We start from the raw sequence: 27,989 nt of genomic DNA, 5'->3' as shown, positions 1-27,989 counted from the left end.
CAGCAAATATTTACTGAGTGCTTTTATTTGCCAGGCACTGCGTTAGACCCTGGGAAACATCAGTGAATAAAACATAGTCCCTTCCCACAGTGCTTAGGGACTAGTGGAGGAAGAAAAGTAACCAGGCAACTACAATACAGTGATAAGTACTAGGATACAGAACTACAGGGCACTATGGGAGCAGGCATTCTGCATAGATGGGTGGAAATAGGGATGTCAGTTTAAAAGTTGAGACCTGAAGGGTGAGTAGATGACAACCAGGCAGGGTAAAGGGAAGAGTATCCCAGGCAGAGAGGCCAACATATAATGAACACTGAGTAGGAACTGGGAAGAATTGTTTGGAATGAAAAATGAAGAGGGAGTGGCTAGACCAAGACTGCAGGTGGTTAAGGACTTTTGCCTTCTGGGGGAGCTGTGAAATGTTTTAAGCAGAAATTTGACTGCCTGGGAGAAGTATAGGGTTGAGAAAAGTAGTCCTCTGAAGCTTAAGAGAGTGTCCTATCAACTCCAGTCCCCTCATCTTGGGTATCCTAGTAGCCCTAACCCAAAACTCCAAGCATCATCTCCATCTGGGATTCCTTCACAAGCACCGGAGCATCCTGTGCTAGGTGCTGAACTCAGGTGGATAAGAGATTGAGGCAGTTCCCATGGCTCCTGCTGCACCCAGGTGTTGAGCCTAAATCTGAACCTTGTGTGAGAGATCACAAGAAAGCTTCCTAACAGCACTTTGGTTTAGTCAGGGCTCAGATGTCATCACCTGTATGCCCTTTAGCCAAGGAAAGCCCCAGAATTTTTCAGGATTCTCCCCACCTCTGGAAGGCTGGAGCAAGGGGACAGCCCACTCAGTATATTCCCATAGCACTAGGTTCCTCACAGGCCTGTCTTTGCCTTTTGTCATGGTTACTGCAGCTCCCAGGCAGTTTTCAGGGCTTTGGTCAGCTTGCAGTCATCTGACTAGAGCTTGACTTTTGGGACAAGGAAGGTGGTTCTCATATGAGCTGCCACTTAATGGGCCACTGGGGATTTTTCAACATGAAAGTTACTGGGTCTCCAAATGCTGGTGGTAGGGCCTAAAAACAGGGCTCAACTCCAGGTTCTGCCACTTTCTAGCTGAGTGATCAGGGCTAACATCTGGGGGAGCCAGATCCCTGTCTCTTCCATTGTAAAACAGGGCTAATACACTAGCTAGTACAGTTATGACTATTAAAGAATATATGTAAAGTGGCTAGTTCTGTGTCTGGTACATCATAACCACACTGTCCCTGTAAACTGTTACAATTATTTTCCACTTGGGGCTGCTTTTTGCACAAGGCAATGATTCCGAGAATTGCCCAGTGTCTTTGGTGTGAGGAAGGGAGCCGCTGGATGGTCTGAACCAGAATTTCCTCAGGAGGGGGCTCCTGAGGCACCCACAGCCTAATCAAGTCCCCCATCTTTCTGCCCCTTAACTCCTTCTCCCAGAGCTCTTAGTACTGTCCTTCTGCCGCCCAGAGATCGTGCTAACGTACAGATGGTCTCTACGTCTTCCTGGTCAGCCGATAGACTAGCATATTTCATAGGAGCACCCCAAGGAAGCAGGAAAGGGCGCCGCCAGGAGGCAGGCAGCCCAGACGGGCTCCCAGAGTCTGAAATCTCTGCTGCCCCAGTTGCCTCTTCTTGACGGAGTCTCATCTCAGGTCCTGGGACCGACTACACCGCCATTCCCGGAGTCCTCGGGAGCCGGAGGCAGCTGGCGGGGATCCGAGATCCGGGATCCGGGATCCGGGATCCGGGATCCGATTCGCCGGCTCCCCAGCAGCACCGCGGAGGCAGCGTCTGCAGGAGGTGGGGGCGTTGGGTGGGGGCGTGCGGGTGCGGTAGGGGTGGGCAGGCGGGGTGGGCGGGGCCTCCGCGGCGGCGGGCGGGACGTGGGTGGGTCTTCCCTGCTGGAGTCGCCCCCTCCCCCGGCCGGTCCGCAGCCCCGCCCCGGCCCCTCCCTCCGGCCTGTGCGGCTGGTCCGGCGGCGGCGCCGGCGCGGGGACAGGCGGAGGCGCGAGCAGGGCCGGGCGGACGGGCGCTGGCAGCAGCAGCAGCGCCGCGGGCCCCTCAGAGTGGCCGCAGTCCGGGCTTTGCCTTCGCATCCTGCTCCAACGCGGTGAGTGCGACGGGCGGGCCCCAAGGGTGCGTTTGTATTCCTGTCAGCCTGGGTTTGAGTCCGAGCGTCTGTGGGTGGGGGCACGGATGATTTTCAAAAGCTGTGCCTCTCTCTGCCCACGTGAGGCGTGTCCATGTCCGTGAGAGCAGCAGGGGGATTCTTCGGGCTGTGGCTGTTCACGTGAGGTCCCTGTTTTGAGGCGGGGAGGTGCGGGTGGATGGGTGATGGTTCCTTGGAGGAGCGCGGGGTTTGGGAGCTTGTGTGTGTTGGCGGAGGGTGCTGAACGCTGCGGCCGAGGGTGTTGGTGGTGCTGATGGTGGTGAGTGCTGAGTGGGACTCTGGAATATTGTGGCCCAGTTGTCTGAAGGGCTCTTTTCTTCCTGGTGCAGACACCTCCACCCCTTGCTCCCCCACCCCCACCCTACCCCACCGCCCCGCCCCTTCCATCCTCTGGCACCCACAGGCCCACCAGTCAGGATGGAGGACACCCTTTCCTCCCCACTGCTCTATGGACAGGAAGCCTCATGTAGAGGCTGTTTTTTTTTTTTAAGGGAAAGGACCCCTCTGGTTCTCCTGTAGCTTGAACCCTGCCTGGAGGACCCCAGGCCCCTCCCTGGTTCTGACCTCCTCCCTTCTGGAATTGGCTTCAGATCCTGGGCTGCAAACCTGCAGGGACAGATGGTTGCAGATTGGAGGGGCAGGCTGCACCCCAGGGAGGTCAGTTCGACTGAGGGCAGGCCCTGGGTTCTTGGTGTGGGGGTTCTCTGATGTGGACAACAGAAACTCAGGACTGATCGTAGCAGGAAGATCGTATCTGGGAGGTCAGAGCAGGTACAGAAATCTTCACAGGTCTCTCCTGGTCAGTCTATCGAGCTCACCGGTACCCATTCATTCTCTAAGCAGGGGATGATTTGCTGCAGAATTGGAAATCAGAGCTGCAGGCCTGACAGGTGCCCTGCCTCTTTGGGCTTGTACGCCTCCAGTGACAGAGCACTTGCTACCTTCTGCTGTGGAAAAGCTTCCTTATATTAAGCAGAGGTCTCTCTTCTTGAGACTTTATTCCCTTGTCTTGTTACTGCCATTACTTTTGCATCTCTCTCTGATGAAAGGGAATTGCAGAGATTTAAACAGGGCTCTCCTGTAACCAACATATACTGAGTAATTCCTGCGTGCTAGGTACTGCCACAGCCACTTAGGGCACAATGGCATTCTTGCTGAGAGAACTTGAGCAGAGTCCATAGTTGGCATAGTATAGCCCAGGTTCAGAAAAGCAGAAAAAACATATGATTAGAATAGAGAGTGTTCATAGAGTGTCATAGATGACTTAAAACTCAGCAAACATTTATTTGTGGGGGCATGGGGGAAGCGTGGAGGGGAGGTAACTAAGACCACCCTCCAGCACATTTAGCCTAACAGTGGAAACTAGAAGTCAAATCATTGAGGCGTACAAGATGGGATTTAATCATCGGCACGTAGTACAATCTGTAGGGGCCCTTGGCTTGAGAGGGAACCTTGGGAGTCTCTTCTTCCCAATTTACAAGTAAGGGAATGGGGTCAGAAAAGACCCCTCTTCTCCCAACTTGCAAGTAAGGGAATGGGGTCAGAACTTGCCCAGAGTTTCACCTTGTGTTAGTGGAGTTAGTGACAGAGTCAGGACTAGATCCTAGATCTCCTAACTTTTTAAACCTACCATGTTTCAGAGGCAGAATCAAGGATATAGTCATAGCTTGTATCTCAAAGGTAAAAGAAAAGGCATAATTAAGAAGGCTACCAGGGTTCTGGCTTGTGTGACTGGGTGAGTGGTGGTGCCTTTTATTTATTTATTTATATTTGTATATTTTTCTTTATAGAGGCAGGGTCCCACTATGTTGTCTAAGCTGGTCTTGTACACCTGGGCTCAAGTGACCCTCCTTCCTTGGCCTCCCAAAGTTCTGGGATTACAGGTGTGAGCCATGACAGCCGGCCAGTGGTGCCTTTTATTGAGATGAAAAACACAGCAGGAAGAGTAGGTTGGGGAAAATAAATTAAGTTTTGGATTAATCACTGTGTGCCATCTAGGTAGAGATGCTCAAAATGCAGTTGGATATACAGGTATGGGGTTCAGGAGTCTTCGGACACAGGAGATAAGGCTTTGGGAGTCATTAACAATTGGATGTTAACTAAAAGCATGGGAGATGACAAGCTTGCCTAGGCAGGGGATGAAAAATGAGAAGAGAAGAGGCCCTAAAACAAAACCTTGTGGAACTAAACATTTAAGGAATGAGCAATGGAGGAGCAACCAAAGAGGCAAGTGGAGAACCCACATGGAGTGAATGTAAAAACATTATGTATAACCTCTGCCTTTTTGAGATTTTCAGTCTTGTCCATCTGGCCTATATTTCTAAGTTTCTCATGGTTCTGTTTCTTTACTCACTGTTTCCCCAATGTACATATCAATGTCCTATTTGTCCCTCAAGGCCCAGCTCAAATACCCCTTCCTCTGGAAGCCTTTTTTATTCTCCACCATCCTCAGAGTTAGATACTTCCTCTAGTTTGCTGCTGTGGCAATTTGAACATGCCAGTATCATGGTACTTATCACATTATAGTTACGTGTTTCCATTTCTGTTTTACACATTAGTCTAAAGACTTGTGAAAGACAGCGATTATGTCTGATTCAGCTTTGTGTCTCCAGTTCCCAGCTGAAGGACCTGGCCCGCAGTGTGCCCAGAGAAGTTTGATTGAATGGTTCGTTCACTTTATTCAGTCTGGCAGTGTTCGGTGAGATGGCCATGAATTTCATTGCTTTCCTTCCCTGCCGTCTTATTTAAAGGATTCATTGGCTTTAAGGACTTTGCCTCATCCAAGGCTTCATTTGTTTCAGAGAAAGCCAAAAGACTGTAACCTGCAGTTATTTGTCATTTTTTTTTCTTTTGAGGCCTCAAATGATCAGATACACCTGGAGGCTAGTGAGTAGACATGAGTCATTTTAGCATGCATGTGAGCCTAGCTGACCTCTCACATCCATTTTCAATAATGCCTTGGTTACCTCCATTCACAGCTGTGTAATTCACATGTACAGGGAATCTTGTGAGATTGTAGGAGGAAGTCATGGGGGAAATTAATGCTGTTTGCGAATTTGAAGAAACTGAAACATATCCTTTGCAGATGTCCAGGATCTAGTGGTATCAGCACTGGCTGTCTTCATTTGTTCACAATCAACTTCTTGCTTGACTCCCTGGATCTGGCTTCCTGTCCTCCAGCCCCTGAAAACCATACTCTCTGAGGTTAATGAAAGCCTCTTTGGGGATTAAATAATGGGACCTCTGCAGCATTTAACTCCCTTGTTAATGAAGTTCTCTTCTCCCTTGGCATTCTCAACATCTCTGTTTCCTATTTCTCTTGCTTCTCTAGCTGTGCCTTCTCAATCTTTTCAGGCTTTGCTTCCTGGGCCTATCTTTTAAATATTAAGGTTCCTTGGGGCTTGGTGATAGGCCCTCATTTCTCACTTCACCCTTTCTGGGTAATGTCATTCACTTCCATGGCTTCAGGAACCATCTCTACACCAACATCCAAATTCATGTCTCCAGGCCAGACCTCTGTCTTAGGCTTCAGCATGTTTTTCCAACTGCCAACTGGACCCCTCCACTTGAATTACATCCCATAGGCACCTCACATTCATTATATTAAACACTGAACTCTAGCTGGGTGCTGTGGCTCATACCTGCAATCCCCACACTTTGGTAGGCCAAGCAGGTGGATTAGTTGAGCCCAGGAGTTTGAGGCTGCACTGAGCTGTGATCATACCACCACATTCCAGTCTGGACAAGAGTAAGACCCTGTCTCTTAAACACCAAACTTATTACCCTCTCATCCAAACTCCTCTTCTTTGAGAGTTTCCAAACTAGAAAACTAGGAATCATCTGTTAATTCCTTCATCTCCCATAACTCTTCATATGTAAACAACCAGCCATCAAGTTTGTTGATATTCCCCTGCAAAATTAATTCATCTTGACCTCTCTTTACTATTCTCCTAATCAAGGCAGTTTCTTAACTTTCTATTCTTGCCCTTTAAACTATTTTTTTTTTCCACACAGCAGCCAAAAATGTACTGTTGTCACTTTATACTTAATACCCCTCAGCACCACCAAAGTTTTCCTTTGCTTTTTGAATAAATCTTTCAACTCCTAGCAGGTAAGGGTATAGTCTAAACTCCTTAATAAGACCAAAAAAGCATTGCGTGATGTAGCTCTTGCCTACCTCTCCATCTCTTGTCTTAGCCCTCCCATCACAGTGTCTGATTCAGCCTCCTGATGCAAAAGGCACCATACTCTTTGTAACTTAGTCATCCTGTAGTTCTCAGCTTGAACTTTACTTCCTTTATGAGAACTCCCTTGGCTTCCAACTTCTGGACCCACCTCTATTCCAGAGCTAGGTTAGGTAACCTTTGTACTCCCGGAGCAATTGGTACTTCCTCATCATGGTCTTCACCACTTTGCATTGCAGTAATCTACTTATTAGATTGTGGAATCCATGAAGGCTGAGCTGTGACTATTTATCTTTGTGTCCCCAGGCCTAGCAGCAGTGTCAAGTGAATGCTGAATGAGGGAATGAGGTGCCTTGAGAACTAAGCCATAAAGGATGGCGGGAATAACCAATGCAGAAATAGCAGAAGGCAGTCCGAGGAAGGAGGGCGAAGTTCAGCTCTGAGACCAAGGCCTCATAAGTGTCTGCTGTGATAAACAGTCCACTTGAACCACCGCTATAGGATCTTGGGGGCAGATCTCTAGAGCATAGTGGGATGGAAGAGCTAGGACCCCACGGGAGGAAGAGAATCTCAGATTCAGGCGGGGGTATGACCTCAGCGGCTGCATGCCCAGTAAGTCTGGGAGGGGAACTAAAGCAGGAAGGGGAGGGGTGGGGGAGGAGCTGTTGGTCCTTGGAAGTAGCCCAATCCCCGCCCCTGTGTGACTGGCTGGGAGAGCCCCTACGCTTGGAGAGAGGTGGAGCCTGGCATCCAGCTACCCCAGTGGGGCCCAGCAGACCACTCCCACTCTTCCTCCCAGCCTTTTCCTTCACCAGACTGAAGCTTCAGTTTGCCTCCCGCCTCCTGGTCCTTCCGCCAACCTTCAATCTGTCCTCCCTCCTGCTATGTTTTCCTGGTATTAAGTCTTCAGACTCCAGAACCTGTTACATCTGTAGAGAGAACATCAGGACACCAGTGTCCACCTCAGGAGAGGATGGTTTCAGGCATGCCCTTCCCACTCTACCCAGGCCCACTCTTACACAAACATAAGGCATAGCAACTCAGCCCTTCTATCCTTCCCCAAGCCTGGACTCCCTGCATTCATTCATTCATTCATTCACTCACTCACAGTCTTTAGAAAGGCTCGTAACGTATCTAATACAGACAATGGTGACCTGGTCCTATTCACTGCCTATTTTGAAGTAGTTCAGCAATTGTTCTGCCACCCTTCATGATTAAATCCCTGCCATGCATTGTCTACATGGCTGTGTTAACTTTGTCTCCCATTTACTGTTCAGTCACTCTGACATGGTTTCTGCCCCTGCCACCCACCACAGCCAAATCTAGTGGACACTCTTCAGTCCATTTCTTACTTCACCTCTCCTTTTTCTTGCACTGTTCTGTTGATTTCTTTGGTTTCACAGTCTGTTGGTTTATCTCCCATTTCTCTGGGTACTCTTTCTCAGTCACTTTAGCTGGCCCCCCTTCCTTGTGCCAGGCCCTTTTCTTATCACTATCTGCCCTCTGTCCCTAGGTGGTCTTATGTATTCTCATTGCTGTAAGTGCCATTTATATGTCAGTGATTCCAAATTAATAACCAGCCTAGACCTTTCTCTTGAGCTCTTGTATTCTGTTTCTCACTTGACAGCTCTACCTGGACATCACAGAGACACGTCATACACAGCATACATAGAACAGAATGCCCCACATCAGCTCCATCTCAGCTCTCACTGTCTCTATTCATGGCCCATCATTTGCTAAAATGAGAAAGCTGGGAGTCATAATGGACATTCCTTTTCCTTCTCACACCCAGTCCATCTTGATATCCTTTTGATTTCTCTTTAATTATTTTATTTTTATAGAGATGGAGTCTCATTATGTTGCCCAGACTGATCTTGAACTCATGAGCTCAAGTGGCCTCCTTCCTTGGCCTCTCAAACTGCTGGGATTACGGATGTGAGCCACCATGCCCAGCCAATGAATATTTCTCAACAGTCCAGCTTTTTACTTATAACTCAGATGATGTCCTACATTATTTTACCCAAAGAACTTTGGTTTCCTAACTGGTTTCTCTGATTCCACCCTTGCTTATCTTTGTCTTCAATTCTCACAGCTGCCCCAGTAGCTTTCTAATTTATTTTCACTTATTTATAAACTATATCATCCTCCCCTCCAACTTAGGATAAAATCACTTTTTTTTTTTTTTGACAGAGTCTCACTTTATCTCATGTCAGGCTAGAGTGCAGTGGCATCATCATAGCTCACTGAAGCCTCGACCTCCTGGGCTCAAGCAATCCTCCCACCTCAGCCTCCCAAGTAGCTGGTACTACAGGTGTGTGCCACCATGCCTAGATAATTTTTAAATTTTTTATACAGACTAGTCTCACTGTGTTGCCCAGGCTGGGCTCCAATTCCTGGGCTCAAATGATCCTCCTGCCTTGGCCTCCCAAAGTGCTGGTATTACCAGGCATGAGCCCCTGTAGCCGGCCAAAATCACTTTCTTAACGGGGGTTATAAGGTCCTTCATGATCTCATCTCTGCCTATCTTCCCAAACTCACCTCTTTCTTTTATTGACTTGGCTCCAATCACACAGTTCTTTCAGGTTCTCCATGAGACTTCAGCCTAAGAACCTTTATCATGCTGTTCCTTCAGCCTAGAATGATATCCCTTCCTGACGCCCTGTTCTTTTTCACCCTCACCTGTACCATTTTTCTCATCCACCCAGAATTCTGCTTAAAAGTTACCTCCTTGGAGAGCCTTCCCTGATAACCCAATCAAAAGTGTTCTTTCTCACAGCATCCCTTTTTTCTTTATAGCACTTCCCTGCTACCGTTATTTACTTTTAGAATATCTGCCATCACCTCTCCACCACAGGGACAGTGACCATATCTGTTTTATCATTCTATTCTTAACACCTGTGCAAAATAGGCACTTAGTAAATATTTATTGAATTCCTGAATCAATGCAATATAGGTCAGTCTTTATGTCACACTCTGTGCTAAATGCTATGAATAAAAAAATATATATAAATGAATGAATGAATGAATGAATGAATAAAATGCCTACCCTCAAGAACACTGCATGGAGTGGGGAAAGCAGAGAAGTAATAAGAAAGTTACAGCACGGCTTATAAGACCTAGGATAGAGTAAATACAGGGTGCTGAGGGACACAAGGTAGAGCACCCAAGCCAGACTTTGGGTAGTCATGGAAGGTCTTCTAAAGGTGATGACATTTATATCACCTGAAAGATAAGTAGGTATCACATCGGCCAGGCAAAGGGGCCAGGAAGAGGATCTCAGGACAGAGAGAATGAATGTGTGATCTCTCACAAGCAAACAAAAGAGAACAAGGAGTTTTCCAGGAACTGAAAAAAAAAAAAACCCCAGCAGGAATGATTGATCATAGACTCATGAGGCATGAGGTTGTAAAAAAGTTTGGGCCAAAGTTAAGCCTCATTGGCCAATTTAAGGACTTTGGACAATGGAGAACCGTTGAAGGAATTTAAACAGAGAGTAGTGACAAGATCAAATCTGTGTTTTAGAAACCTCATTCTGGCTGCAAGGAAGATAGATGAAAAAGTACACATGAGGAGACAAGTACACCAGTTAAGAGGCTATTGCTGTATTCCAGGAGAGAATTGATGGTCTCCTGAATTGGGGGCAGTAGCTGTGGGATTGGAGAGAAGGGTTTAAGATATTCAGGAAACAATCCCGACTTTGATACTAACTGGGTGTGAAAAAGAGTGCAGTTTCAGGCAGCTGTGCTAAGAGGTGGGTCAGGGCATAAATGGAAGAGCCACTCCAGGTCTCTTGGAGAAGGGTTTGGGGGAGGTAGAGGAGATGAAGGGTAGGTGTGTCAGTGAAAATGGACATCCCTGTACCATGCACTTAACATGCACTATTTCACACTCTCAAAACAAATTATTATTGCTATAATTACTAATTAAGAGACTGAGGCTCAGAAAAGTTATATGAATTGTCCAAGCTCACATAGCTGGTGAGAGATTGAGCTAGGTTTGAAACCCAGTCTGTTTCTCTGTCTGTGCTCTTAAACAGAACACCAGACTCAGGGGTCACATCACCTTGATCCTTCCAGTCACTGTCCTGTCTTGCCCCTGGCAGGAAAGAAGTGGGGGCAAGTTCTCTGCAGGGGATTTGAATGGTGGGGACTGGGTGGGGAGAGGAAGTGCTGGACCCCCTGGTGCTGACCATCTCTCCATACAGAGGCTGGTGTGAGTGGCAGGAGCCATCTGTGGGCACCATGGCAAAGAGGGAGGACAGCCCTGGCCCAGAGGTCCAGCCGATGGACAAGCAGTTCCTGGTATGCAGCATCTGCCTGGATCGGTACCAGTGTCCCAAGGTTCTTCCTTGCCTGCACACCTTCTGTGAGAGGTGAGGGGGTATGTGTACTGGGGAGGGATGAGGACGCTGTGGGCTCTCCTGAAGGAGCATGTGTAAACCTGTAGTAGGTGAGGGCAACATGCATACCTGGGAGGGGAACAGGTGAACCCCAACCTGTAGGAGATGAGGTTTTGGGGCAAGAACCTGTGAGAGGACCATAAACTTGCAACACTGGTCCATGGTTCCTGCTTAGAATAGGGCCTTCTCTGCCCTTTCCCAAACCTGAAGTCAGCTTTTGACACTACCTGAGAAATCAGACAGTGCTGAGACTCAACCAGCTCTGGCACCAGTAATTGATGACTAGTTGGAGGATATTTGAAGCTAGGTCTGTCCTTTCCTGCTTGTCCTCATTGTTGTTCTCAGGCACTGGGTGAAAGGCAACCCCTCCCAGCCTCTAGGCTTCTATTGATAATTTATTTGTTTAACAAATATTCATTTATTGAGCAACTACTATGTGCCAGACCCTGTCCTAGGCATTGGGTATGCAGTGATGAGCAAAACCAGATATAATCCTTACTCTTTTAAAAAACTGATAAATAATAGTTTACATATTAATGGGGTACATGTGATACATTGTTACATGCATAGAATGGGTAACAATCAAGTCAGGGTATTTGAGGTACCCATCACTTATAATGCTTACTCTTAAAGAGTTAACAGTATAGTGAAGGAGAAAGACAGTAATCAAACAATCATATAGTCAGATTATAGATAAATATAACCCTTAGTAAGTGCTGCAAATAAAGTGCTAAGCTATGGGAGATTGGCATATGGAATCTGTTATAGTTTGGAGAATCAGGAAAGGTTTCCCTGAGGTGCAATTCAGAGGATGAATAGGAGTTAGCTAGATAAAGGGAGTTGGAAGAGCATTCTGTGCAGAAGGAAGACTATTGCAAAAGCCCATGTGACATGAGAAAATATGTCAGGTAAGAGGCCTGGAGGAAGCCTAGTGGGGCTAGAGCAGAGTGAGTGTGACTGAGAGTAGCATGGGATGAAGCTGGAGAGGTAGGTGGAGGCCAGACCACCGGGGCTTTGTAAACCTGTTAGGGAATTTTGCGTTTACCCGGAGAGCCACATGAAGCCTTTGCAGGGTTTTATATGTGATCACATCTGTATTTTGACAGTATTCTCTTGGGCCCTCATCCCTCTATGTTCTGTCTTGGATGGCCTGGTCCCTGGGTCTTCTCACCATTGCCTCTATCAACACTTTTCCTCTGTCTTCTGCCCCAACTGAAGCCTGGCTCTGCACCAGGGATACTGCTTCCCTGCCAGCCCTGCTCTTTGAGATCCCAGCTCCACTGTCTGCTGTCATTTATCATCTGGAAATGGCCTCAGTTTTCCTGTCCATTCAAGTTCTTCTGTCAACCTGGGGACAACCACCTTCTTGTACCTGTTGGTTCTTGACTGTTTCTTCAAGGTTGTTCCCCATTCTACCTCAGCAACAGTCTCCTATCCATGTGCTGAATTTTATCACCCAGAATAATACCACTTCTGTGGTCATAAGCCCCAGTGTTCCACTCCTGGCTCCCATTACCCCACTCCCACTGTACCACTTTTGATACAATATAGATGTCTAGCCCCTTTGACTGCTCTCTCTTTTTTCAGTCGCCAACTGTATCCTGGCCTCCCTTTTTTTCCTACCCATCCTGGACCCTGTGGCTGACCGACTGGCTTCCCTGCAGTTTCCTCACATCTTTATCCTTTTAAAACCCATGCAATAGAAGCTCAATGTTGGATCAGAGCCAAAATTGGATGTCTCTGCGCACTTTCTCCTGTGCCGGGATCACTGAGCACTCCTGGAGAAAATCAGTGGCTGAGACATTGTAATAACAATAGCTACCATGTATTGATTGCTTACTGTTTGCCAGGGACTGGCTACGTTATTTATACATACTGATTTCCTTAATCCCTGCAATATACTTTATTAACTTCATTTTATTTTTTAAATTTTTTAAATTTAATTTAATTTTTTTTTAGAGATGGGGGTCTTGCTTTATTGCCTAAGTTGGACTTGAACTCCTGGGCTCAAGTGATTGTCCTGCCTCAGCCTCCTGTGTAACTGGGATTACAGGTGCATGCCACCACGTCCAGGTATCCCCATATTAGAGAGGAGGAACTAAGGTTCAAAGTCAGTAAGTAATTAAGAAATATCTCTGGCCAGGTGCAGAGGCTCATGCCTGTAATCCCAGCACTTTGGGAGGCCAAGGTGAGAGGATCATTTGAGTCCAGGAGTTCCAGAGTAGCCTGGGAAACAACATAGTGAGATGCAGTCTCTACAAAATAAGTTAAAAATTAGCTGGGTGTAGTGACATGCGTCTGTTGTCCTAGGTACCCGAAAAGCTAAGGTGGGAGGATCACTTGAGCCTGGGAGGTGGAGGCTGCATTGAGCTGTGATCACATCACCGCATTGGGTGACAGAGAGAGACTCTATCTCAAATTAAGTAAATAAATAAATTTTTTAAAAATTAAATATTTCCAAGGCGACATAGCAAGTAAATAGCTGAGATCTGAATCCAGTTTTTACTGCAGAGCCTTTGCTTTCAACTAGTATTCATTCATTTATCCCTTGGTCCCTGCTTTCAGAGTGTGTTCTAGTGGGCAGTGACTGACAGTAAGCAATCAAGAAAATGAGAGCTGAAGCTTGTATTAATGTTTTGCAGGATATAAACAGAGAGTAAGTAGGGGTGTTTAGGACAAGAACTATTCTACATAGTCATCAAGGAAGGCTTCCCTGAGGAGGTGACATTTGACCTACGTTCTGAGGATAAGAAGGAGACAAGTTGTTCCAGGCAATAGAAAAATCTGTGCAAAAGCCTTGAGGAAGAAGTAGACAGGGCAAGAAACCAGTGTGGCCAAGGTGAAAGAGAGTAAGGGCAGTTCATGGGGGAGCTTGTAGGTTTTAGGAAAGTGTTTGTATTTGTATTTTGTTCTAAGTGCAATGGGAAACCACTGAAGTTTGTTTATTTTAATATATATATACAGGGAAATAATGTGATATAAAAAGTTCACCCTAGCTGTTGTGCAGAGAATGGATTATAAAGGAGCAAGAGTGGAAAAGGAGACCAGTTAGGAAGCTATTGTGAGCCACGTACACTTCACAAATAGGAAGGAGATATTGCTGAATTAGAAAGTGTTCTGCAGGGGAAACACCAGATTCAGTGAGGTGGGAAGAAAGCTGCCATAGAGTGGAATGGTTGAAATGCAGTGCTAGTTGATGAGAAATGGTGTTAGTGGGAGCATGGGAAGTGGGGGAAAAGATCACTGGAGGTGAGAAGGTCAAGGAATTAAGAAATCACAATGGCCGGGTGCGGTGGCTCAAGCCTGTAATCCCAGCACCGTGGGAGGCCGAGGCGGGTGGATCACGAGGTCAAGAGATCGAGACCATCCTGCTCAACATGGTGAAACCCCGTCTCTACTAAAAATACAAAAAATTAGCTGGGCATGGTGGTACATGCCTGTAATCCCAGCTACTCAGGAGGCTGAGGCAGGAGAATTGCCTGAACCCGGGAGGTGGAGGTTGCGGTGAGCCGAGATCGTGCCATTGCACTCCAGCCTGGGTAACAAGAGCGAAACTCCGTCTCAAAAAAAAAAAAAAGAAAAAGAAATCACAATGAGGAATGGATGTTAGTGCCACTGAGAATGATGGCAGAGTGGTGGTGGGGGTAATAGAAGAAGAGAATGAGCCAAGGGAAAGACATCCACAAATGGAAGTGGGGACAACCATTACGTTAGTGGAGACAATAACAAGGAGGAGTGGTATAGAGAGAAGCCATGAGCTTCAAAGGAGTTAGAGATGAAAAGTTTAGAAATGTTCCAGTTGGGAAGAGGAATGGCTCAACCCCACCTTCTGGCCCTAAGGAGTGTGGAGTATGAGACAAAAACCACTCTCTACTTGAGAGGACTGCGGGGAAATGTAGGTCACAATTAAATAAGTTAGGCCAGGAGCGGTGGTTCATGCCTGTCATCCCAGCACTTTGGGAGGCCAAGACAGGCAGATCACCTGAGGTCAGAAGTTTGAGACCAGCCTGGCCAACATGGCAAGACCCTGTCTCTACTAAAAATACAAAAATTAGCCAGGCTTGTTAGAATGTACCTATAATCTCAGCTACTTGGGAGCTGAGGCAAGAGAACAGCTTGAACCCAGGAGGTGGAGGTTGCAATGAGCCAAGATTGCACTACTGTAGTCCAGCCTGGGCTACAGAGCAAGACTCTGTCTCAAAAAAAAAAAAAAAAAAAAAGAAAGAAAGAAAGGAAACAATTAAATAAGTTAATACTTGTGAAGCACTTAGAATCATGCCTGGCCCATAGTATTTGTCAGATTTTAATTAATTAAGATCCTAAGTTATAGGAAACATTAAGAGATGAAATTGAGGATATGGGAGTTTGCACAATGCAGATCTTCCCTCCACAAATTTGCGGTCCCCAAATACAGCTGTCTTCAGTTCTGATGTCTGTTTCTAGTAAGTGTCCTCTGCTCCTCCCATCAGTGACTAATCTGAGCCATCATCAGGCCCCTGAATCCTCCCTCCTTCATTCTCCTGTGTCCCCTGTGCCCCTCTACATCCTCCTCTCCTTTCCTCCTCCACTTCATTCAGAGATTGACGTCCATTCCTCCTCTTCAGGCCAATTTGAGCCACCCCCACATCTTTAAGACCTTGTCCTCTTGGTTTTCTGGTCTCTTCCGCCTCTCCTTCTCTCTTGACTCCTCTATTTATAAACATGCTCAAAGCTCCCATGCCAAACAGATAAAAACTCTCTGTTACTTTGTCCCTAGCACCATCCAACCCCTCAGTCTCCTTCTCATTCAAACTTTCAGGCTCCCCTTCATGCTTCAATTTCAAGCAGTCAGGCTTTCCTTCTCCTGTCACTCCCTCCCTGTTTTCCTTACAGACAAAATACCCTCACATTTGCCAAATTCAGTGAGCATTTTCCTGTCCTTACCTTATCCAACTCCTCAGCTTCTTCTGACACTGATGACTACTCATCCTCCTGGAAATGTACCCCTCACTTTTCTGCCCTAACACTGCTGCTCCTCCTGCCTCTCAGCCTGGTCTTTGTTGTCCTCATTCAGTTTTTTCTGAGTGCTCTGTCCCTCTTTCTTATCACTGTCTATGCTTTCTTGGCTGATCTCATCCTCTCTCAGGGCTACCGAAGCCATCTAAATGTTGATGGCATGCCCATCTCTTGTCTCTAACATTCATTCTCCTGTCTACTGGTGACCTCTACCTAGATGTTTATTGTTACAGTAAATTCAACCAGGTCAAGGCTGAATTTTCCTATAGCAGCTACTCTTTCTATATTTCTCATCTTAGTGAATGTCACCACTATCCACTCAGTTATCTAAGCTAGGAAGCTGGAAGTTAATGAAGACTCATCATCTCTCTTGCTCCCCATATCTAATCAGACAACACCTCCCACCTTCCCTCCTTCTTAAACACTTCTCAAATTTGTTATAGTCTACCTTATTACTGCCTAAATCCAGGTCTTCCTCACTTCCTGCCTAGATTACTGTAAGAGTAAATTGGTTAAACATATACTTTGCATTTGAATACAGGCTCCGGCACTCACTGCTGTTGTTACCTTGGGCCACTTGCCATTTTTCCTGCTAATGTAAACGTAAATCAGAAAGCACGGCACTAGCACATGTGCACTTAATAAATGGTAACTAGCTGATGATGCCACTGTTGTCCCTTCCCCACCATCTCATTCTCTTTAAATTAACTCCCCACACAGAGGTGGTGAAGAGGAGCTTGGCAAATTGTAAACCTGACTGTACCACTCTCTTGCAGCTTCTTGTTGCTGGTGGGATAACTTCTAAGCTCCTTGACTTCTCTCACCATTCCTTGCCTTGCACTTTGTCTCTAGCTAGCCACATCAAACTGCGTGTAGTTTCCTTTTCATGCTGTGCTGCTTCTTGCTGCCTTCTGTACCTTCTCCTCTCCCTGCACCATTCTTTGGTCAGGCTAACAATTATTTATCCTTGAAGATTTAATTTACATCAACTTCTCTGAAGACTTTCTTGGCCACCCTCTCCACCTGCCTGAGCCAGATGCATTTCCTTATCACTATATCTGTCATTCGTTATAGCAATAATAAGTAATACAAGTAGCCTACCATATATAGTGCTTTTGTGAGTCAGGCATTTTACATTTAATCCTCTTCAAATATAAGTAAGTACTTTACATGTAATCCTCTAACACTGTGAAGTCTGTACTTCTCCATCTTACAATGGAAGAGTCCTTGGCTTGTCAAAGTTATGTAACTTGTCAGGGGTCACACAGTATAACAGGTGACCAACTGGGATTGGGCCTGGGCAGCCTAGCTCCAGGACCAATTCCCTTAATCATCATGCTATTTACTTCTGTACTATTTCTGTGACTTTTTTCTCTGTAGATGGGAAATATTTTAAGGGTAGGCACTGTGCTTTATTTTTTTTGTCCTCAGAGCTTGGCACAAATTTGTCAAGAGTAGACAGTAAATGTTTAATGAGTTAAAGAAGTTGGGTGGGGCGGGGGGTGCTGTTGCACATTCCTGTGAGAAGCATTTGTAAACACCTGTGAAAGGCAAGCCTGTATGCACACTGTGAGGAATGTGGATAGTCTGCTCTTCTGAGAGAAGTCAGGGATGTGTTCCTATTCAGTTGTAAGAGACAAGGGCATTATATCTGTTGGCAGATGAGATGTGTCAACCAGAGAGGTTTTAAAATGAAGTGTAATGGCACACTTGTAAGGGAAGGAGTCGGCACCCATGGGAAGTATAAGGAAGGATGCACTTATGTCACCCCACTCCCTCCATCCTTTGAGTCTCCTTCTTCCTGGACAGATGTCTCCAGAACTATATCCCTGCCCAGAGCCTGACGCTATCCTGTCCAGTATGCCGGCAGACGTCCATCCTTCCGGAGCAGGGTGTCTCAGCACTGCAGAACAACTTCTTCATCAGCAGCCTCATGGAGGCAATGCAGCAGGCACCTGATGGGGCCCACGACCCCGAGGACCCCCACCCCCTCAGTGCAGTGGCTGGCCGCCCTCTCTCCTGCCCCAACCATGAAGGCAAGGTGGGCCCAAGCGAGGCCCAGTGAGGCCGGGACTTGGGGTGGGAGGAGGAGGAGAGGCATTGGGGGGTGCCAAGTGGCTGGGTGAAAGGGTACTGCTTTGGATGAGTGGTCCAGGTAGGGGGTACACTTAGAAGGTGAGGGGCAAGGAGGGCAGGTGGGGAGGGGAGAGGACAAAGAAGTGTGATGTCTAGCCATTACCTGACTGGAGTCCTTGTACTGCAGACGATGGAGTTTTACTGTGAGGCCTGTGAGACAGCCATGTGTGGCGAGTGCCGCGCAGGAGAGCATCGTGAGCATGGCACAGTGCTGCTGAGGGATGTGGTGGAACAGCACAAGGCAGCCCTGCAGCGCCAGCTTGAGGCTGTGCGTGGCCGGTAGGCACTGGGCAGGGTCCTGGGCTGGTGGGGCCACAGGGATGGTGCCTCAGCTGGGGTGGGGAGGGGAATAAAGGGTCTGGGAAGGGCAGAGATAGAAGTCTCAGTGAGGTCTCAGGAAGGAGATCTCCATGAGGGCAATGGTAGGGTCCCCAGGGAGAAGGGATCGTTGGGCAAAGCCACCCTTAGCAACTCTGGCATGAGATGTTACCCCTCCAGATTGCCACAGCTGTCTGCAGCAATTGCCTTAGTCGGGGGCATCAGCCAACAGCTGCAGGAGCACAAGGCAGAGGCCCTGGCCCAGATCAGTGCAGCCTTCGAGGACCTGGAGCAAGCGCTGCAGCAGCGCAAGCAGGCTCTGGTCAGCGACCTGGAGAACATTTGTGGGGCCAAACAGAAGGTGCGTCTTGTGTTCCCTCTTCCCTACCATCATCCATTGTGATGGTTTTATTGCCTCCACTGCTCCGCTGTCTTCCACACTAGCTTCCCAGTCCCCAGCCTAGACTTTCTGCCTCCTGACATGCCCTTGGTAGGTGCTGTGGGCATCTGTGTCCTCTGTCCACAGGCACCCTCTTGTATTTTATGCCACAGTGCTACAACTTCAGTAATCACAGAGACTCCCCCGTGCCAGTCTGCTCACCCACCTCTCCCCTCCCCCTCTCAGGTGCTGCAGACCCAACTGGACACACTGCGCCAGGGTCAGGAACACATTGGCAGTAGCTGCAGCTTCGCAGAGCAGGCACTGCGCCTGGGCTCGGCCCCGGAGGTGTTGTTGGTGCGCAAGCACATGCGAGAGCGGCTGGCGGCGTTGGCGGCACAGGCCTTCCCGGAGCGGCCACACGAGAATGCACAGCTGGAACTGGTCCTTGAGGTGGACGGGCTGCGGCGGTCGGTGCTCAATCTGGGCGCACTGCTCACCACAAGCGCCACTGCACATGAGACGGTGGCCACAGGGGAGGGGTTGCGCCAGGCGCTAGTGGGCCAGCCTGCCTCGCTCACTGTCACTACCAAAGACAAGGACGGGCGGTTGGTGCGCACAGGCAGCGCCGAGCTGCGTGCAGAGATCACTGGCCCTGATGGCACGCGCCTTCCGGTGCCAGTGGTGGACCACAAGAATGGCACATATGAGCTGGTGTACACAGCCCGCACGGAAGGCGAGCTGCTCCTCTCAGTGCTGCTCTACGGACAGCCAGTGCGCGGCAGCCCCTTCCGCGTGCGTGCCCTGCGTCCTGGGGACCTGCCACCTTCCCCCGACGATGTGAAGCGCCGCGTCAAGTCCCCTGGTGGCCCCGGCAGCCATGTGCGCCAGAAGGCGGTGCGTAGGCCCAGCTCCATGTACAGCACAGGCGGCAAACGAAAGGACAACCCAATTGAGGATGAGCTCGTCTTCCGTGTTGGTACAGACAGCCAAGGGCAGACCCAGATGGGCCAGGCTCAGGTAGTGGATGGGGAGGGGAGGAAGGTTCAAAATGACCTCTGAGGGAATTCTTTTGTTTTCCTTCCCATCCCTTCCCCACAGGCAGTCGTGGAAGAGAGAAAGGCGAATTCACCAATTTACAAGGTGTGTCTGCAGCCAGCAGCGGCCGCATAGTGGTAGCAGACAGCAACAACCAGTGTATTCAGGTAAACACATTTACTGGTCTCCTCCACCACCAAAATAAGAGTTTTCAAGCTACAGCCTCCTGAAAAGGTAGAATGTACAGGCACCTCCCATTCCCACAGGCCACACCTGTAACCAGCACCTTCAGTCAGAAATCAGAGTTGACTATGCTTGTAGCCTCTACTTTGTAGGCCATGTCTCAGGCCAGATCAGGACTGGAAAGATCTGGCTGGACTGCAAAGATCTGGCTCATTCCTTCTTCCCTTATGCCTCTCCTTGAGCCTCTTACTTTCTCCCTTTTTCTCCTGGTAGCCAGGATGCAGGCCTGCCCTCCCTCGTTGTCTTCCAACATGCCTGCCTGGCTCCCGAACGTAGGTAGTTTGTCTGGAGTCTCTTGCAGTTATCAGGTTGGCTAGATAGTCTCATGGGGGTGCCTTGGCCAAAGGGGGTATCTTTCTGTGGCTAGAAGTTGTAGCGTCACCTCACAGGTGGTCCTGCCCCTGCCTCTTTCATAACCTCGTACACCTGATTAAAGCATCCACTGCACTGAATGGATATGGTTTCTTCTGCACTGTGAGCTACTTGGTAAAGCCAGGAAATTTGCCTTTTTCTTTCTCTGTTTCTTGTAGTAAAAGCTCAGAGCCTAGTATAGTGGGCACTAGGGTAGTTGACACAGCAGAGCAGTTAAAATCTCAGGCTCTGAATCCAAACACCTGAGCTTGAATCCTAGCTCTGTCACATACTAACAAGTTACATGACCTCTTTGAGCTTCAGTTAGCTCGTGTAAAATTAGGAAAAGTATTTCTGATAGGGTTTCAGGGAGTGTTAAATGATGTAATGTACTGTACTTGACATCTAGTGAAATTTCTGATGTTAGCTATTGTTAAGCATATCATTGTCCAGGTGGAGGCTGTAAACAAAAGCAGGCAGGTGGGAAAGTGCTGGAGGAGGTGGTTCAGGGAACTGGAGCCCAGCAGGCCTGAGGTAGATTACTATTAGAAGTGGGGGTAGCTGAGGTCAGATTGTAAATGGTTTTGGAGATGGAGTGTTGTAGAATATTGATTTTATTCTGTACGGGATTATTTCTAACTGCCATGCACTTTACTTCTTGTAAACATTTTACTGGGTAGCTAACCTTTTCCCTAAAGATCCTTACTTCTCAACACCTATACGTTTAAACTTTCTGACCCTGCTTAAGTACTCATGTCATCGATTTAGCTCTGCTACGGTCCTTTCCCTCAGTGACAGCTCCTCCCTGAACCCTGCTTTTCACCTAGCAGTCTAAAAGTGCCAGGGACTCTTCTGTGGTCGTATTCCCAGTTCTGTCCAGTCTGCCTTTACTCCTACTCTAAGAGCAGAGGAATGGAGAGCCCTGTGCAGCACAGGAAGGTATTTGGGCCCAGCCTGGAAGTGAGGAGGGGATTGCAGGGGAGTAATGAGATAGTGTTGAGGCCCTACTCAGTTTCACCTTCCAGCTCCTTTCCATCTCCCTAGGCTGGGAATGCTTCCTGGCATAAAAGTTGAGATTCAGGACCCCATCTCTGTTGTGCACACACACAGGTGTGCTCACTGCTCACATGCACAGAAAAACAAGTGCCACTTTGTCTGCCCTAATGAGGGGCCGAGCTTCTCCACTGTTTGTTTTTGAGACAGGGTCTCACTCTGTCGCCCAGGCTGGAGTGCAGTGGTGAGATCACAGCTCACTGCAGCCTTGACCTCCTGTGCTCAAGCAATCATCCTACCTCTGCCTCCCAAGTAGCTGGGACTGCAGGTGTATGCTACCACACCTGGCTAATGTTTTTTTTATTTTTATTTTTAGTAGAGACAGAGTCTCACTGTATTTCCTGGGCTGGTCTGGAACTCCCAGGCTCAAGCTATACCCCTGCCTTGGCCTTCCAAAGTTCTGGGATTATAGGTGTGGGCCACCACACCTGGCCTCCCCATTGTTTCAGAGTGGGGAATTAAGAGGGAACACCTGGTGTAGCTCCACTCCCTTCCAAACACCTGCTACTTCTATAGCAATCCTCCTCTTGCTTCTACTTCCACCTGCCCTCTGTGTCGTCACTGCTAGGAGCCTGGCTCACATTCCTCAGCTGAGTTTCTGCTTCCCTTACTCTGGAGTTTTTAGGGCTGGCATGGGCTGGGCTGATGAGGTCTGATCGCCCTCCTCCTCTCAGTACATGGAGATTGTGGTCCTCACGACATGACCTTTTTCTCTTTTGGGCCCTTGTGGAGGATGAGACGACTCCCTCATTGAGAACCAGCATCAGCTGACAGAAGACAAAAAACATTTTGTGATTCTGAATGCATAATTTGATTTGTGTATAGTATGTCCTTGTGTAATTGTCTAAGCTCCCAATTTTATCAACTCTTCTGTGAAAACTCCCTCATTCCTTTAGGCAGAATGTTAAATCACATTCTACTCTGAGTTCCCTCAGCCTTTTGCTGTAGTACTTTTCATACATTCCTGGAATCCCTGGTTTGTTTTTGTTTTTATCTGGTTTTGGTTTGGTTTAGTCTTTCTCCCCTACTAGACTGTGAGATTCCTAAAGTCAGATATCTACTTTCTGATACCATGGTATAGGAGAGAGATGTTAAGGATCAAACTAGGACACCAGCAGATTCTAGAGATATTATGGAAGCAAGAATGTCAGATTTTGCTGAGTCGTCAAATATCAAGAATGGCAGGACTTGGTGGACTGGGTAGATGGTGTTGCCATTCAGGAGCAGGCTCAGGTTTAAGTTGATGAATTCACTTTTGCAGATTTGGGATAGCTATGCGGCATTCAAGTGGAGATGTCCAGTTCAGGTCTGAGATTGAGCTGGGGAGTTCATTCGTTGAATGTCTACTATGTGCCAAATGCCATACCAGTGCTGCAAATGCAGCAGCAAACAAAACAAATGCAGTCTCTATGCCATGTGAGGCTTACCTCTTTAGAAGGGGACACCAATATTTAACAGTTATTTAGCCGCAAAGTGCTGATTGTTCTGAAGAGCACTGTAAAGCATATATCCTGGTGACCTAACTTTATGTGTGCATATTGATTCAGTAGAGCGGAGGGTGGTGCTTGGTCATTAAAGTCTTCTCTGAACAAGTGACCTGGAAATTCTAAGTAATGGGAAGATAAATAAGAGTTGGCCAGGTGTCAGGGGTGGGATAGGATAGGACTGGGAGAATAAGACATCCCAAAGCCTCATCAGTATTGAGTCAGAACCTGAGCTGCCCAAACTGGAGGGGCAGATGCAACAACTTACTGCTGAACTGTACCTTTTAGTCCCCCTCACTTCTGTTTAGCTTGTGGAGCTCGTGGTACCACCCTCCTCATACTGATGAGTGCTGTCCTGCCACAGGGGACCACTGCAGAACCCAAGAGCTGTGCTGGCCAGCCAGAGAAGAACTTAGTAGAAGGTCCACATTAGAAGAAAGTAATGTCTGTTTAAACAGCCCTGAAGGACTAAAAGATGGGGTTAGGGTGGGGTGGGAGTGGGGAGACCAGTCCACTAAGGAAAGCACAGGAATCCAAGAGCAAGGCCAATGCCCAGAATTTGAGTTCTCCAAGGCTACTCCTGGCTCTTGTTCATCTTGTGTCCCCAGAGCCTATTACAAAACAGAGTGTATGAGTCTTATGCAGTGAGTAATGTTTTGACTATGAAGGAAAAGCCAGAAAGCTTAGCTAAAGTGGGAAAGAGGATTAAAGGAGGTGCTTTTGGGATGGGGAGACCTGAGCATATTGGGCAGCTCAAGTGGAGGAGGTTGGAGAAGGGAGAGGCTGAAAGGTTCACTCTGTCTAGGAGGAAGGTTTCCTTGTGAGCCCCATAGCCAGGATGGACTAAGCCTTGTGTACGTTCTCTCCTCTCTCCTACCCCTTTCCAGTCTGCTACTAAGTCTCATGAGCCTACCTCCTATATATCTCTTGAGTCCATCTGCTTCCCTCCAGCCAATTTCCTTGGTCTAAGCCGTCATCATTGCTCAACTGGAATACTGCAACAGCCTCTGACTGGGTGGCTAGCTTCCAGTCTTTACTCTTCCCTACAGCCAGAATGTTCTTCCTTAAAAATGAAATTGATCTTGTCACTGCTATGCCCAGAAATATTTAGAAACTCCTCATTACACCCAGGATAAAACATAATTCCTGATTCCTTCTTTTGTTCATGTGGGTGCTCCCTGCCGTCCAGCCACACTGGACAGGTCCGCAAGCAGCACCCATACGGGAGTTGGTGCCTTTTACAATCTGTTCACTCTGCTTGAATGCCCTTCCTCCTCCTTTGCTGGCTGAATTTGGTTTATGTGGCATCCTTATTAGGCTATTTGTTCAGACATCTTCTTTTGGAGCCTTTTCTCACCATTCCCCTACATCCCTTTCATGTTCTCACAACCCAGTCACATCTGTGCTGAATGCCCCCAGACCTGCTGCCATGTTTGAGTTTGTCAGTAAGTCCTTGTTGAATGACTAAATAAATGGTGGTGGAGGAGTCTCCTCCCTCAGGATCCTACTCCCTTCTGTCTGTGGCCACAGTGTCTCCCCTCCTACCTGCACCCTCCCCTTGCTCCTTTGCTCCAGGTTTTCTCCAATGAAGGCCAGTTCAAGTTCCGTTTTGGAGTCCGAGGACGCTCACCTGGACAGCTGCAGCGCCCCACAGGTGTGGCAGTGGACACCAATGGAGACATTATTGTGGCAGACTACGACAACCGTTGGGTCAGCATCTTCTCCCCTGAGGGCAAGTTCAAGGTAAGAGGTCTGCTGTCACTTTAGTTACCCTAGTGTCCAGCTGAGTTAACCAGTGTAGTACCTCTTGGTGGTTAGGGTCTGGACTGATCCAGACCTGCCTCCTCCTACTGTCTGGTCTTTCACCAGCCCAAGGTTCTGCTTTGATGCTGGATTAGGACTACTTTCCCCACTAGTCAGGGTAAAGCCCCTTTTGGATATTCTCTTCCTCCAGACCAAGATTGGAGCTGGCCGCCTCATGGGCCCCAAGGGAGTGGCCGTGGACCGGAATGGACATATCATTGTGGTCGACAACAAGTCTTGCTGCGTCTTTACCTTCCAGCCCAATGGCAAACTGGTTGGCCGTTTTGGGGGCCGTGGGGCGACTGACCGCCACTTTGCAGGTATGCGGGGGACAGCTCCAAGATCTGGGCTGATACCCCTGTTCCATAGAACTCCCCTAGATACTCTAGCTCTAAAGGCCCTCTTCTCTTATATCTTGGCTCTGGAGATCCCCCTTCCCTATACGTTAGCCCTGTCATCTCAGAGATAATTTGTCTCAGTCCTAGAGACCCCACCCCTCTCCTAGACCCCTAGCTTTATCTTCCTAGATACTCTTCCCCATCCCACTCAGTATCCCAGCTTACTGCCCTGAAGACCACTTTGTATTTTCAGGCCCCCATTTTGTGGCTGTGAACAACAAGAATGAGATTGTAGTAACGGACTTCCATAACCATTCAGTGAAGGTCAGTGTCCTCCCTCCCTCCATGACCAGTGTTCCAACATCCATCCCCCTTCTATAAGACTCCTCTCTATTTTACCTCCTTTTCCCCTTGAGATCATTCATTCAAACAATACACATTTGCACAGTTGTGGCATGGCTGCTGCTTTGTCCCAGGCAGTATGCTAGAAGCTGGAGATACAGTGATGCACAAAGCAAATGTACTCTTTGTCTTCTTGATTATAGTCTAGTAGAGAAGAGAAAAAGGTAACCAAAGGCTGGGCATGATGGCTTATTCCTGTAATCCCAGCACTTTGGGGGGCCGAGGCGGGTGGATCACAAGGTCAGGAGTTCAAGACCAGCCTGGCCAATATTGTGAAACCCTGTCTTTACTAATATAAAAATTAGCCAGGTGTGGTGGAGGACACCTGTAATCCCAGCTACTCAGGAGGCTGAGGCAGGAGAATCACTTGAACCCAGGAGGTAGAGGTTGCAGTGAGCCAAGATGGTACCACTGCACTCCAGCCTGGTGACAGAGAGAGACTCTGTTTCCAAAAAAAAAAAAAGATAATCAAAAAATTACAATATGATGTAGTAGATTCTGTGATAGGAAGGTGCAGGGAACTGTGGGAAGGCATACTTCCCTGAAGTGGATGATTCAGGGAAGACTAGGTGAAGAGGACCTCAAACACAAATGGGAAGTAACTAGAAGGCAGAGGAGGATGAGAGTGTTTGAGACAAGACACAGGAAGAGCCAAGAATGAGAGGTGGGAACCTTGATAGTGTATTTGAGAAATCACAGGTAGTTCTGACTCGGCTTGAGGAGGGGGCCATGAAAGCTGAGGGGGAGGCTTGCATGCCCCCTCAAGGGGCTTGCTCTCCTCCCAAGAGCCATAGGATTGCAGGCAGGAGAGTGATGCAGTCCTGTGTGTCTTAGATCACTCAGGCTGAGGCAAGACTGAGGCAGGAAGATCAGTCTTTTGCAGTGATCCAGATGAGAAATGATGTGAACCTGGACCATGGGAAAGATATGACAGTGTTTGTATAGGGTCTAAATTTGAGAGAGAGATTTGGAGATGGAATGAAGGGTTGTGTTAATTCATTGGCTTATCAAGCAGAGAAGAAATTGGAGTCAAGAGTGACTCATGGCCAGCTAGGTGGTACCAGTCATTGAGATAAAGAACTCAGAAAACTGATTTTCCAGAGAAAATAAGCTGTTAGATTTGATATTCCCAACGGACATCAGCAAGAGAGGTCCAGTAGGCAGCAGGGTATGTGGATGTGAAGCCTATGAAACAGATATGGGCTGTAGCTGTTGATCTGGGTGGGGATCCTCAGCCCTGGGGCTTCACCCTGTCCTCCTCTAAGGCCCTACCCTCTGCCTGAGGCCAGGTCCCCAGTCCCTAGCCCCTTCCCCCGCCAGGTGTACAGTGCCGATGGAGAGTTCCTCTTCAAGTTTGGCTCCCATGGCGAGGGCAATGGGCAGTTCAACGCCCCCACAGGAGTAGCTGTGGACTCCAATGGAAACATCATCGTGGCTGACTGGGGTAACAGCCGCATCCAGGTGAGTAAGGGCCAGGGCTGACATGAGGGTGAGGTTTCCTGCCATGTCCCATATACCTATTCCCCCAAAACAGCCTCTCCTCTGCCTGATCTTGCCTCTCCCTCCATTCTCCACTCCTTCCCCAGGTATTCGACAGCTCTGGCTCCTTCCTGTCCTATATCAACACATCTGCAGAGCCACTGTATGGTCCACAGGGCCTGGCACTGACCTCGGATGGCCACGTGGTGGTGGCTGATGCTGGCAACCACTGCTTTAAAGCCTATCGCTACCTCCAGTAGCTGCACAGAGGCCCTGCCTGGCTTGTGGAGGGACAGACATTGGGGTGATTGGACAAGAGGGTCTGGCTGGGAGGTGGGCCAGACCTGGCAGCACTGAATGTGGGCTGTGGGCATGGGTGTGCCCGGTGCCCTCCCTCTCCTACCCCCACCCCCACGGTTGCACTTTATTTATTCGGTTCTTGCTTTGGTGACTGGGTGAGCCTGGACTGTGGTCCCAAGGATGTGTGCAGAGCTTTACCCTACCCTTCTTACACACCTCCCCTCCCCCCTCAGTCTGCTCCCCATCCCCCAGCCTGGGGCCAGAACAGCCTCTTACTCCAGGACAGAAGTCCCTCTGGTTGTCTCCCTACCACCCTATACACACTGACAGAGACAGCAATACCCCACCCCCCATATTAAATAAATGTCTTCACCAAGATGTTTTTGCTGGGTTCTTGTGGGGTGGGGCTGCAGTGAGGAGACGGGATGGTGGGACTAGCTCTGGTTGGCAAGCAGGCAGGCAAGGGACCCAGCTTCCCAAGCAGATCCTGATCTTTTGAAACTTTCATAGAGAAGAGCAAGAGTGTGAACCCATGGGACCCTGAGCCACCTGCCATATCCCCATCCCCAGGCCCTACGGAGGTAGGCAAGTCCTTTGTCTATCTGCCCTGGGGCTGGGAAGGTTTGTGTGGTTAGGGGTGGTGAGGGAATGACCCCTGCCCAGCACACGGCCAGTAGGTGCAGAGAGAACAGTTTCGGGGTATGAAAGCAATCTTTGAAGTCCAAGCCTGGACAAGGGAATTGAGGCTAACCCAGGTAAAAGTTGCATGTGGCAGACTCCATGACTAATTTTAAAAGTCATCCCTGAATCCCTGGAGCCCTGACCTATCCCCTTTCTCACCTTTCTAAGATTGCTGCCCCTTCCCTGCAGTGGAATGAGGGTCCTCACATTGT

General features: G+C 48.3%; 1 protein-coding gene across 5 annotated transcripts; it reads left to right on the top strand.

The window, feature by feature from the left end:
* TRIM3 (tripartite motif containing 3) lies at positions 1 to 27,474 on the top strand. 5 transcript variants are annotated; one of them, XM_032240576.1, is made up of 12 exons: positions 1 to 1,824; positions 10,583 to 10,750; positions 17,582 to 17,813; positions 18,036 to 18,187; positions 18,407 to 18,587; positions 18,852 to 19,584; positions 19,707 to 19,810; positions 24,350 to 24,517; positions 24,729 to 24,897; positions 25,169 to 25,239; positions 26,638 to 26,778; positions 26,904 to 27,474. In XM_032240576.1, the coding sequence occupies exons 2-12, from the start codon at positions 10,620 to 10,622 to the stop codon at positions 27,054 to 27,056; spliced, it is 2,235 nt and encodes a 744-aa protein (XP_032096467.1). In that variant the 5' UTR covers positions 1 to 1,824; positions 10,583 to 10,619; the 3' UTR covers positions 27,057 to 27,474. The 5 variants fall into 5 exon arrangements, with proteins under 5 accessions (XP_032096467.1, XP_032096470.1, XP_032096465.1 ...); XM_032240574.1 differs by lacking the exon at positions 1 to 1,824 and adding an exon at positions 1,944 to 2,134 and having other exon boundaries at positions 26,904 to 27,472; XM_032240577.1 differs by lacking the exon at positions 1 to 1,824 and adding an exon at positions 2,585 to 2,851 and having other exon boundaries at positions 26,904 to 27,081.
* Positions 27,475 to 27,989: the final 515 nt, after the last annotated feature.

Source organism: Sapajus apella, unplaced genomic scaffold, assembly GCF_009761245.1.
Source record: "Sapajus apella isolate SASKATOON/1434 unplaced genomic scaffold, GSC_monkey_1.0 scaffold47, whole genome shotgun sequence".
Lineage (NCBI taxonomy): Eukaryota > Metazoa > Chordata > Mammalia > Primates > Cebidae > Sapajus > Sapajus apella.
Note: the sequence above shows the minus strand (reverse complement) of the source record. Positions and strands in the feature narration are given on the sequence as shown.